The sequence below is a fragment of the Melanotaenia boesemani genome, chromosome 14 (genome assembly GCF_017639745.1).
Source record: "Melanotaenia boesemani isolate fMelBoe1 chromosome 14, fMelBoe1.pri, whole genome shotgun sequence".
In the NCBI taxonomy this organism is placed as follows: Eukaryota; Metazoa; Chordata; class Actinopteri; order Atheriniformes; family Melanotaeniidae; genus Melanotaenia; species Melanotaenia boesemani.
This window is the reverse complement of record NC_055695.1, coordinates 7234847-7248083: the sequence shown is the minus strand read 5'-3', so window position 1 is coordinate 7248083 and position 13237 is coordinate 7234847. Positions and strand designations below refer to the sequence as shown.

Here is a 13237-nt window from a genome sequence, read left to right as displayed (position 1 = left end):
ATCCAATAAAAATGATTATCACATCACAACCCGAAAAAAAAAAAAACATTTTCATACTTTCACCCTATGAAATGTTAACAAGACTTACCTTTCAGGACAATTTCCCGCACAAAATGATTTTGCGGGAAGTTTTTCCGCTTCTCCTGGGTTGACTTCGCGGGCTCAGTGGCACTACAGTGATTGGTTAGATAAAAAACTAGTTTCTTATCATTGGTCAGGGTGCAAGAACCAACCGGAGGTCAGCATAAGGCTTACCCACAAATAATACATGAGACGGCCACTGCCATTGGCTACGTTGCACAATATAGCGTCCGCTAACTTCCGGCCACAAATTGCGATTGAAAAAACGTCCTGTTGAAACAAACATTCACGGCGCATTGTTTTGTTAGCGAGCGGTGGAAATTGCCTGTTAAATGTCTAGAGGAAGAGAGTGGGTCAGGGGATCGGCACTACACTGTTGTGCACTTGGATGTGTTCTTCACGGCATATTTCTAAAGTTAGCTTTCACAGATTTCCTTTTGGAGCCAACCCCTTGCGGTGAAAGGCGAATTGCAATTTTTCGCACTACCGCATCAGCTTCACTTTTACCCGAAAGAGGCTGCCGCTTGATAAAGACACGGCGGTGAAAATGGAGACGTGGTAAGTGTAATCTTCATTCATTTGTCTGTACTATTGACTGACAGGCGTATTGAGGGATTGGACTGCCCAAATGTGTTTCTCTATACTTTAGACCATAGACATATACGAACAGACGTATATACGTGTCTATGGTCAAGACCAAGAGACTCTGGCATAAAACTGTGCGTAGCAAAGCAAATTATCTGCGAAGCAAAAAGGAAATGCGGCGCACTTCAATTTTTCGATTTTTAAAAGCGTGCGCGCACACGTACCCACGCCTGTTTCTGCTTATAAATGAGAATCAACTCTAATGCGGGCGCACGTGAGATAATACAATGTGTTGTCAAAAAAATCGTTTCTGAGATACTAATTGATTTTTAAAATGTAATATCTAGTAAGATATTAATTTGCATTGGTATCGATACTTAAATGCCACTTTGTCAGCTTGTTCACGTAAAAATCAGCTGTCGCTATTCAATTTATTCAGGCACTGCAGCGGGCAGTCCCGCCCTACAGCTTCTCCCTGGAGGACCCACTGTGGGAATTTGAAGAAAAAAAACACCGCTAACAAACAATTTGGAGACTTTCTCTGGTGCTATTGGAGTTTTTGAGACTGAGGTGAAAACACTTACTGTTTACAGTTAGCATAAGAAGTCGCAGAGTATAACGCCGGCCCTTCCCCACCCCGTCCAGAAGCACTCACAAGAGGCTCCAGCCTGAAAATGAATTGCATAAAGCAGGTACTGGCTGATGAAACCCTGGCTTACAGTCAGATGTTAATGAGTGTTTACAAAAACATTTAAAAAAACTAATCTCTGTATTAGTGCTGGGCACGTTAACGCGTTAATTGCGCGTGAACGCAAGGCTTTATTAACGCCGTTAATTTTTTTAAATCGCGTTAAGGGTTGTTTTTTTTTATTATGACAGAAAGATGGCGTTTAGTCCCTCTTTCCTGCTGCAGCGGTGCGTCTGATGTAATCAGGAGAGCTCGGGTTCATTAAAATGAAGAGAAGTTTTGTGTCTGAAAAAAACTGCTCCCAAAAGACAATGAGAAACTTTTAAATTTATTTTTTTTTAATATAAATGTTGTTTTAATTTATGCAAGACAGCAAAGGTATGATATACTTCGTAATTTTTACATACATAAAGCATAAATGGGGTCTTCTTCTGCCTCTGGTTCGGTGAATCTTGGTCATAGTGAGATGAAACTTCCAGCTGCGGAATCTGTGAGATGTGAGCTTTGAGTAGAGAAGTCGTTTGTTCGTGTTCATGCCGTGGGGTGGACACGGGGAGACATAATTTGTGTTTACATATTTTTCGGACTTTGTTTAGCTGCTCTTTAAATTGTTTGTTGTCTTAACTGTGTTTGTTGGTGATAGAAACTGTTTTACTGAGCTGGTAGCTGAGATTCTGGACTTTCTGTGGATACCACACATGTTTATAGTTACATCTACAAACCTGACGCTACACCCGGAAACGAGATGTTAACACCTTAACTCCTGGTAGCGGTGGCGGCAGTTGCAGTCAAGCTAAGAATGAAAGTTTAGAGAAATTCTATCCAGAAATCTGGATAATGAAGCAGTGAAGGTGCATGGACGGAAGTTATTGTGCATATTGTGAATATTTCTCTCTCCTCACCATCTAGAAGCTGTGAGATTCTAATCTTGCTTTCTGTCTGTTCACCTGATGCTGATATTCATCACATATTGTTCCTTCTGTGTTTAGAAGGAAGCAGCTTCACAGCTTTAAATTCATCCTGCTGACTTTTTACCTTGTAGTTAGTAAATCCTGAACATTTCATTCTTCTCAATTGGAATTGATCTCAAGTGGTTTTTCTCCATCAACGAACGTTGGGGGGCTTCCCACACCAGTGATGAGCGATTAGCAGAGGAGTTTTATTTTCTTTAACTTTGCAGGCTGCGTTAGTCCTCCATGGACAACTTAACAATGGTTGTCAAGGATGCTACAAGTGGTCAACAATAATTTATTTACGTTTTTAGTGAATTTGAGTGATAATCCTGTTTCTAATACACATTTTTGTTAAACCTAGACTTGTAGGTTTAAAAAAAATCTATATGTTTAACATTACTTGAGCTGTTTGGAATTGTGTTTTCCTGTTTAAAAAGGTGACATAGTGGGAGGTAAACGTTTCAGAATTCCCTATCCCTATATTGCTTATGGTTTAAAAAGATTTAAAAAGTTTTAATATTTTCTTCATTGATATGCCACTTGACAAATGTCATATCAAACAAAGCAACAGCTGAGAAACCTTGTATATACAATTTGATTGTGTTTCACTGTGACTCTTACATTTAATTATGCTGGTGCTTCCATAAAATACCTTTTTATCTTTTCAGTTCTGAAGATGACCGGCGCAGACATCAACTGATGCAGTATCTCTATAATGAATGCCAACGACTTTCTGATAATTTTGAGGCTAATGCTTCACAATTTGACTTGGATTTTCTTGAGCAACGCTACGAAGATATCTACAACATCTTACTAAGAGCTCAAGAAACTGGAATATTTGCTAATATTGACGACATTTTGGACAGCATACAGACGACACTGCGCTTGATTGTTGCAAAAAATAACCACACCGGTGGATTTCGGCCTGCATTGATCACATCGGGTGGCAGAGGACGGCCATCATGGGACATTTCTGAAGACCAAATAAAGTACCTCTTGGAGTACAATTTCAGTGTTCGGGAAATTGGGCAACTGTTAGGTGTGAGCTACAGCACTGTACGAAGAAGGATGGCAGACAGCAATCTCTCTGTCAGAATGAACTACAGCAACATCAGTGATGAGGATCTCCAAAGATTGGTGTACAATTTTATTCAGGAGTGTCCTGATTCTGGAATAAAATCTGTTTTAGGGTATTTAAATAGTGTGGGACTAAGGTGAGTGTTGCACTAAAAGTGTGTGGGATTTCCCTATTTTACATAGAAGGTGTAGTAAATAACTTTTTAAAAAATATCTTTTCTAGAGTACAGCGCTCAAGAGTAATGGAAACAATGAGGGTAGTGGATCCTGTGGGCACCATCTGTCGTGGCATTGGCATCAATATAATACAGAGAAGAACTTACTCTGTCCCATCACCCCTTGCACTTTGGCACGTTGACGGCAATCACAAATTGATACGGTAAGATCTTTCATGAAAATAGAACTATATTTTTTACTACAGTTTAATATGAAGTCTTTACCTTACTTTATGAAGGTGGAGAATTGTGATTCATGGTGGCATCGACGGATACAGCCGAAAGATAATGTTCCTCAATGCCAGCAATAACAACCGAGCAACCACAGTTCTTCAAGCATTCTTGGGTGCTGTTCAGAAGTTTGGCTTGCCAATCCGAGTACGCAGCGACAAAGGAGGAGAAAATGTTGAAGTTGCTCGATATATGCTAGAGCATCCCGAACGAGGAGCAGGTATTTACTTGAGTTTTTTTGTTTATGTATAGAAGACTTTATCACATTGTTGTTATGTTGAACATTTAACCTGATTATGCATCAATGCTCTTTATAGAAAGAAAAAGTTTTATCACTGGACGCAGTGTACATAACCAAAGAATCGAGAGGCTCTGGAGAGATGTTTGGTGTGTTGTCACTGTGAACTACCGATCTGCACTACAATATCTGGCTGACACTGCAGCTTTAAATCCGGATAGTGAACTGGATTTGGCTTGCATTCATTTTGTAATGCTACCCAGAATAAACCGGCATTTAGAGCTTTTTTCTGCAGCTTGGGACAGACATTCACTTTCGACAGAGCAAGGTCGATCACCTCAACAATTGTGGATTAGGGGTCAATTAATGGCGAACACTTCCATACCAGATCCTTCAAGCGAGCAGGTTTGAATATTTAATCATATTTTAACATCTGAATATGTTTCCGATTCAAATATCTTTTATTTATGCTGTTATTATTATTATCTTTTGCAGATTGATGAAAATCGTTATGGAGTTGACTGGCAAGGACCAACCCCATTGGAAACAGAAGAGACAGTGATAGTTCCTGACACACCGGAAAACGTCAGGAGACAGGTTCACATGCTCCTTCAGGAACGAATTGACCCACTGAGGGACAGTGAGTGCTTTGGAATGGACATCTGTTTGGAGGCCTTGCAGTTGGCGAGGCAAACATTCCCAGAGTTTTCATAATTTTGAATTCTGAACTGGGTTGATTGAGGAGAGGATGTTTCACTACTATTCTACTGAATGAACTCAGTCCAGTTGACAATTGAAGCTTCACAACTGTTTTTTTTTTTTTTTTTTTTTGTGCTCTAGGACAGCATTACAATAAGTTCATACTTGTATTTAAGGCTTTTTGGTGTGAAAATGATAAAACTGTTTACTGCAACCAGATGTTTGGGAAGGCTCTAATTCCTCAATAGAATGTACATCCCCTACCACTGATTGTCAAAAAACATTGTTCTTTGGTGTTTAGATACTGTTTAGTTTTTATTTATTTTTATTGCACTGGAAATTTGTCACATAAAAATATTAAAAAGGCTTGATTGAGGACTGGAGGTGTAATTTAATCTTTAAATCTAACACATTTTGGGTTTTTTTAATTTGGCCAAAATGTCTTTCCATTCTTATACATTAGAAAGCTATTCTTTTCCCCTCTGCAGACTTGATTTTGGTCAATGGTATTATCACAGTTCTTTAAAACATCAAAAGTGGGTATATAGTCCAATAATACATTTTTTTTTTTTTTTTTTTTTAAATATGGTTAAGTTCTGCCCCAGTCTTCATTACATTTTACAAGCTCATTCTGTCAAAGTTGGTTAGTGTGTCAATAGTGAACAAACTGTTTTGCCAAACCTCAAATTACAATATGAGATATTTGGAAACATGGAAAACAAGCCGTTTCCATTACTTGTGAAATAATTTAACTTGTTGGGAGTAATATTAACTCGTACATTTATTTTTTTTTTTTTAAGTTTTGAGGATGTATCCAAAATTCTATTTGCGTTAAAGAAGGTTTTTCCCCACTATGGCTACATCTGAAATTTACTTTGTGCCTATGGTGGCCCTCATGCTGCTGTAAAACTTGAATACACAATGGGCAATGATTCCCTGTTTTGGGGCCCCAAAACTTGGCAATGAGTCCTTAGAGTCCCTGAATGAAGGCACGGATGGTATTTTGATCATTTCAAATATTAAAATGTCCTCCAAGGATAAGGCTGTTCTCAATTGAAATATAAATGAGTTTCATAAAAAAAAAAAAAAAAAAATGCTTAGCGTTGATTGACCAATTAGGCCCCCTAGTGGTATACACTTTCAATTGGTTGAACTATGATTAAACAATCCAGTGGCCCAGACTCTAGTTACCATGCAGAGCGATCTGAGTCCTGCAAATGCAGGCACACATTTATACTTTGTATAGGCACACATTTATTTATACAATGTGTGTACTTCTTTATACAAAGAACTCCAGGGTTAATTTTAAAGTTTTAGACCAAGAATTAACCCCTATCATTAGCCCAACGCTGTTTGCGCTAGGACCCCTTTGCTGTCCCAGTTGATGCCTGAAGTGAATACAACGAGGTCAAAAACGAAACATTTTGAAACCTTTTATATTGAAAGTCCAGCATTTTTGTAATACTTAATAAACACTTAGATGAGACATTGTCCAAGTTAACAGTTATTTATTAATGACGAGGGCAACAGCAACAGAGACCAACGACAAGGACCAACGACATGAACCAACAACAGAAAGCAACGACATTAACCAATCACAGAAGGTAAGGAGACGTGCAGAGTGCTACAACGTCTAAATAGATATGCAGCAAACACATATGCAACATAGACATATGCAACAAATACTATGTTCAGCATTTACATATGCAGCAAACACATATGCAACATAGACATATGCAACAAATACTATGTTCAACATTTACATATGCAGCAAACACATATGCAACATAGACATATGCAACAAACACATATGCAACATAGACATATGCATAAAGCAACAACACTAAGCAAAAACATTTAAGAAATAGACATCAGCCAAAGACACGTAGCAACAACACAAACCAACATCTACATACACACATTACATGTACTTTTTTTTGACACAAACGGAACCTCATATTAGTTTGATCTCTGAAAGTAGGCGGGGATTTTGGCGGTTTAAACATGTTGTCGGATCCTGATTGGTTTATAGATGTGCATTCTCATAGATTGAACGCTTTCTCCTTCTCCATTGGGCGTGACATATGAAGCATTTGCTTGCTATTGGCTGATCAAACATTTCGGCCACATTTCAAACTAGACAGTCAACGAGTCTGTTGATGTGGGAAGCGTGTTCAAACGTTTGCTAGTTGGCTAATGTCTGCATAAAACGGCAGTACTTCGCGTTAACATTAGTTGACTTGTTTTTGTTTTTTTAACAACTGTATGAGATGTAGATTGGTTTTAAGCAGTTTTTTTTATAGTTTAAAATGACTGAAGCGGTTACTTCAGCTCAGCGTGGATTTCTGGACTTCAGTCCGGTGAGGAGAGAAGACGCAAACAAAGAGAACGACACTCCGGTTCTGAGTTTGATTCAGTTTTCAAAGCCTCCTTTTGTGGCATTTGGCACGGTAAAGTTGGGCACCTCGAAGTCGGTTGTTTTGCAAGTCGAAAACCCTACAGAGGATGTGCACGCGCAGGTTACTGTTGACAAAATCCCCTCGAGCAAAGGCTTTTCTGTGGACCACAACACGTTCACGATTAAGGTATTTATTAATTTATTTTTTATTTTAACTAACATTGTATGCTTAGATGAACAGGTCTAGTGTACACCATACAAGCGATTAAGCTAAAATAATTAATCGCTACTTAAAAACCAACTTTGGGCTGAGCATATACGATATTTTCTCTCGTTTAATTTTCTAACTGGGCACAAGAATCTAACTGTTCAAGGAGAAGAATCTGTTTACTGAGTCCTCTTGTATTGTTTGTGTTGCAGCCTGAGGGCTCTTTCAGTTTGACAGTAACCTGGACTCCAGCTGATGAAGGTGGAATCAGAGAGCTCATCATCTTCAATGCCAATGGAGTCCTCAAGCACCAGGCAGTTCTGCTGGGGAGAGCAGAGGCACCAAAAAAGAAAAAGGTAGCGCAACCTAAAGACTGTTAAATCTCTTCTTACATAAATTTAACAAACAGAGAAAATGTGCCAAAAACCCCTGCAATGATTCAACTCAACTTTGTCATTCCACCTTTGACATGGTTGTACAGTGGTTGTGTTACTCTGATCTTGGTATGTGTAGATTAAAAGAGGTTGTAATAAGGAGGGAAAAATATAGAGTGCATTAACAATATACCTAAATAAAATGCAGGAGATGACGAAGAAAACAATTTTCCACACCACATAGCAGAGAAACAACAGCTTAAGGTGATGGTGCTGTACAAAAACAAAAGTACTGCTGCATGGTTAAAATAAGGCTTCGGTAAATTGGGGAAAGTGTTCAGGATTCTGACTGCATCTGGGTAGAAGCTGTTTTTCAGTCTGGCTGTTTTGACTGGATGTAGCACAGTCTCCTACATGAGGGAAGAGGGGTGAGCAGTTTGTTTTAACACAATAATGCATAAACAACAAAGTTAGTACACATGTCATATTAAAAGTCTGAATTTGACATTTTTATTCCGTGAACCACCAAAAATGACTTTATCCTCCTTATTTATGAAGATTCTGACAGTTTTCCAGCCTTACATTTAAAGGATGCTGCAAGATAACCCATTGATACCCATTAACCACTAAGTTGCTGTGTGGGGTTGGGAGTCATGAACATCAATGCATCTTATCTTAGTGGCTGTGGCTCAAAAAGTTTGAAAACCACTGCTCTATGGTACCTGACAGAGAGGATGATTTCCAGAGCTGCGCCATATTCTTCTGTTGGTAGTCACTATTTTGGATTGCTTGGTGGATTGAATTAATAAATTTGCATTATAGCATACCAAGCATTTTTTTTATTAAATCTCCATAGATTTATTTTTATTGTGATATATTTTAACAATAATTATGTTCCACTGAATAAAGAATTATGCTAAAATTCATGTTTCTTTAAATCTGTGTTTCAGAAGAGCTTATGGGACACAATCAAAAACAAGAGAGAAGGTGAAAGAGTAGCTGCACCAAGGAAAAAGAAAACTGAGCCTCCGCTAAAGATGGGTGCCAATAAAACTTTCCAAGTGTCCCGAAAGCCGCAGTACAAGCTGGACAAACCCCGAAGCCCGCTTGCTTCGCTTAATGCTGGCAGAGCTGCCGGACAGAGATCCCTCATGAAAGACGGCCTGATTGATGCGCCCTCTCTGGAATCAGGGGAAAACAAGGCTCTAAATCCTAAGCAGAGGATTCAGTCTCTAGCTTTGTCAGACCAGGAAATTTTCCAAGTTCAGAAGAGCTCTCCTGTTCTGCTTGTCCCGGCCACAAAGTTTGTGGACTCGGGCAACGTGTCTGCCAGTCCAGACACTCTGGCAGAAAAGCCAGAAAACAAAGATCTTTCCAGAAAGCTCAACAGGACGCTGTCACCTGTCGGGACACCTGAGAGGTTCAAGAAGCTGATGCCTCATATTAAGTCGGAGAGTCCATTTTCAGCTTCGGTACAGTCAGCTGCTGTTGATGTGGACAGTGTCCCTGCTTTGTCTTTGAAAGATGCTCTGGCCCTGATCGACTCTGATCTGAGCCATCTTAACACCAGTCCTCGAGACACAAGTTCAAGCTGTGAGTTTTCAGATTCGCTGGAATCTAAGAGTGAGAAACTTGACTGTGGAAGCGACGGGGAATCCCTCAAAGCTTTACCGCACAGCCCGGAACTGTCAGAGTCCAATGAGCAGAGACTTACTTTCTTTGTCAGTAAAAAAGACGTCGTTTCAGAGGAGAAAGTGACAGGAAAGGTTAAAAAGGTGTCTTTTACATCTGTCACAGTGACTAAGAGCAAAGCACCAGCAGAGGTGATCAGTCCTGGTGGAAGGAAAGTAAAGAAATCACGGCGACGACTGTTAGAGAAAACACTTGAACTTTCTGACAGCAGCACTCCGTGTGAGTCTGGACCAGACACGCCAAGCCTTCCTGTTATCGATGTGGACACAGAAGCCACAGTGAGTGACGATGGACACCGAATCCCAGAGTTTACCTCTTCCAGCCCAACCTCAAGGCTTGATGGCTCACCAGCACCAGTCATCTTCCCCGTTTCCTCCCCTCTAAACATTGTTCCCTCTCATTTTTCTTTCTCGGTCACCTCTCCGCCTTCATCATTTCCTGTTCCCCACACTTTTCCCATCACCTCTCCTCCAGTCATGGTCTCATCCTCCCATGTGTCTGAGCAGTCCCTGACTGATAGTGCACCTCCTTCCAATCAGGAAGACTTGTTTCCTGTTCATGTGGCAGTGAAGACCAAGAAGAGAAAGAGTGAGGAGTATTTGAAATGTGATGGGAAGACTGAGGATGCTGGGAAATCTGAGTGCGTTAAAAGGAGCAGAGTGGTGGCTGGAAAAACTGAGTCCCTGAGATCGGTACGGAAGAAAAACGCACCACAGCGACCGGGAGCAAGAGGTGAGAAAGTTCATCTTCTTCATGAAGTTAAGTCATTGTTGGAATGTTTAAGTTGAATTGATTCACATGTCCAGGTTGAGGTATATTACTGGATGTCTTAATCTTATTATTATTATTATAGGCTGTTTAACTATCTAGTTTGTAATTGTTTTGTTTTTCCAAATATCTCTAAATATCATCCATCTGACTAGATAATGATGATGTAATTGATCTTTTCTAACATCCATTGCTCAAGCATGTATTAATCAACTGCACACCTCATCCTCATCAACATCTTTTCACGCCTCTAGAGCTTCTTTTCCACCCGTTTCTACTCGGCTCCACTCAGTTTTGGTCGTTTTGCAATTGTAATTAAGAACCACCTCATTGCAGGTGGGGTCGCTATAGCACATTTTTGTGCTATAAAGTTACATTTTTGGCTCGATTCAGCCCATTTGGAGCCCCAGCCTCATTGGTGCTACAACAGTACCTGGTACCAGGTGCCGCTACCGAATGGAAAACCCTAAAAACCCAGTCGTGCTAAGCTGAGTAGACAGGGTCTAGAAATCTAAATAAAGTGACTTCTGTTGATCAAGCACCATTGGCCAACAATCTATTAACTATCAATCATCCAACAAAATCTGCTTTCTAATCAATTTATTGTTATCATCCATCTTAGTCATCATCATTAATCATCCATTAATCATCAGTCACTTGTCTAAGCATATCACATCTAAGGTCATCTCAGCTCCATCGGAGGAGGACACAGAAAATATTTGTAAATCCAAACTCGTGATCAATGAACCTGCTCTCGTTTTTATCAGTTTTGCTCACAGTCTGCAACACATGCGCTCATATATCTATAAATCTAACAAATGTTTGATCCATGTTTCTGTTAAGTATAATTCCTCTCAATGTTTATCAACTTTTGATAATTTATCATCCGTCATTCATCTGTCAGCCATCTAAATCAGTGTTAAATCTACACATCAAGGTTTTTATTAATTATGTCAACTATTAAATATTAATTATCCATCAAAATATCTAAATGTTTGTCTGTTAGGCTATTTAAATCTTTTTCACAAAGTAATCTTGTCACATCAGCTCGTAGAAGACATCTTTAAACCACGGCTGCACCCGTTTGTTATTCAGAAAAGTGCTCAGTGCTAAAACAGTGTGTGCTCACACACAGCGAGCAGTATTAGATAAGTGATAACAGCGTTCCTAAGAGGTTGAATCTTTTCCTTTTTCCTCAGGTTCGACACGGTCCGCGACAGCATCATCTCTTAGGACTACAAAGTCTGTAGTTCTTTCCCAGGCTAAACAACCAAGCTCCAAAACCAGCTCACAAGGTAAACAGTAAGATCTGGTAGAGTGCTCTCAAGGGACCCAACATGTAACATCATATTTTACAATTTACTGATACACCTTTTTCCTAATAAAAAAGCGTTTCCATCGCTGACAGGTACTTCATCCCTGCGGGGGTGTGGTGCTCCATCTGTGAAGGTTGCAAAAGTAGTTGCTGTAGCGCAGTCGAAGCTGACCTTCATCAAGCCGACTCAAACAGGTACTTCATGGTGAAACACTGAAATCTAAAGAAAAAGGTACTTTGCTTTTGTTTCCCCTAAGTTATAATTTGTTGTCTGTTCTTTTCTTACAGCTTTACCCAGACATCCGATGCCGTTCGCTGCCAAAAACATGTTCTATGATGAGAGGTGGATTGAGAAGCAGGAGAGGGGATTCACCTGGTGGATCAACTACGTCCTTACCCCCGATGACTTTAAAGTCAACACTGAAGTTGCTAAAGGTAACGCACAGCAAACACTCTTTGGGAGAAGTTTGTTTGTAGCATCTTGCGGTCTGTAAGTGCTTAAACGTCACCTCCCATTCGTGTCCTGCGTAGTGAGCGCCGTGTCTCTCGCCATGGGAAACGATGAGAAGTTCAGTGTGCCTAAAGCTCCTACCAAAGAGGAGATGTCCTTCAGCACCTACACGGCCAAACGGAAGCTAAACCGTCTCCGGCGCTCTGCCTGCCAGTTGTTCACATCTGAGGCCATGGTCAAGGCCATTCAGAGGCTCGAACTGGAGGTGGAGGCCCAAAGGCTCCTTATTCGGAAAGACCGCCACCTCTGGAAGGACATTGGTAAAAGTCCTGGAAGTGTAGCACTTTTTAAAGCTCTGAATTTCAGATCTGTATTTCTGAAAGTTATTGTCTTTTTGTTTCTGTTACCTTTCAGGTGAACGCAAAAAAGTCCTGAACTGGCTCCTGTCGTACAATCCGTTATGGTTGCGGATTGGTCTCGAGGTATTTTAAAAGCGTCCTTCTGCTTTTCTAATCTGTCGTTCTTTATCTTTTCCTTTGTTATCGTTCTTGTCTTCACAATCATAATGTTGCTCGACCCCCCCAGACGATCTTCGGTGAGTTGATCTCTCTTGAGAGCAACAGTGACGCCTTGGGTTTGGCCATGTTCATCCTCCAGCGGCTGCTCTGGAACCCAGACATTGCCGCAGAGTTCAGACACCCCAGAGTGCCTCATCTTTACAAAGATGGTAATGTTAAATTTTCTTTTTACATTTTAAGTGCTGCAGAAAGTTCAGGAATATTTAGAGGTGAAGACTTCCTATAGATGCAATTTATAGTTTATTTAAATCCACAGTAATTAAAGGGATATTTTGTTATCAGCTCTTGTTCTATTTTGTGTTTCCGCTTAGTGCAGAAACATAAAGCTCCCTGCATTATCATGAGGAAGCAGGAGCAGTCGATGAGTGAAACTTAACTTGTGGAAGAGTTTTTAATTGAATAACTTGAGTGCTTGTAAAAGTTTCAATGGCCCAAACTGTAATCTGCTTCCCTCCTTTTGCTGGCAGAGGAGCAGACTCCTCAAAATTGAGAAAATTAAATAAATCCATCCTTAGTTAGTGAGACAGGATGGATAATGGTTATGGCCTCCGACCGCTATGAGTGAAAAATCCTTAAATTGCCATCTGTTTTAAATTTTTGTTGTTAATCATTTGATTCTTTAGTCTGTTAAATGCCAGATTATGCTATTAAAACAACTTCAAAATTCTTATTAACTTTCTAAAAAT

General features: G+C 40.0%; 2 protein-coding genes across 3 annotated transcripts in view; both read left to right on the top strand.

The window, feature by feature from the left end:
* The first annotated feature begins 558 nt into the window (after nt 1-558).
* LOC121653022 lies at nt 559-4782 on the top strand. Its single transcript, XM_042006202.1, has 6 exons — nt 559-639; nt 2976-3521; nt 3608-3763; nt 3839-4050; nt 4148-4473; nt 4564-4782. The coding sequence occupies exons 1-6, from the start codon at nt 629-631 to the stop codon at nt 4780-4782; spliced, it is 1470 nt and encodes a 489-aa protein (XP_041862136.1). The 5' UTR covers nt 559-628.
* A 2160-nt stretch (nt 4783-6942) lies between these two features.
* The window catches only part of aspm (assembly factor for spindle microtubules), a 28859-nt gene continuing 22564 nt past the window's right edge, over nt 6943-13237 (top strand). For both annotated transcript variants that reach the window (XM_042006973.1, XM_042006972.1), the window contains exons 1-9: nt 6943-7352; nt 7586-7729; nt 8698-10171; nt 11407-11502; nt 11616-11717; nt 11811-11957; nt 12054-12293; nt 12388-12455; nt 12559-12700. In XM_042006973.1, the coding sequence (XP_041862907.1) occupies nt 7077-7352; nt 7586-7729; nt 8698-10171; nt 11407-11502; nt 11616-11717; nt 11811-11957; nt 12054-12293; nt 12388-12455; nt 12559-12700 (2689 nt within the window). In that variant the 5' untranslated portion in view covers nt 6943-7076. The remainder of the gene's footprint in view (nt 7353-7585; nt 7730-8697; nt 10172-11406; nt 11503-11615; nt 11718-11810; nt 11958-12053; nt 12294-12387; nt 12456-12558; nt 12701-13237) is intronic.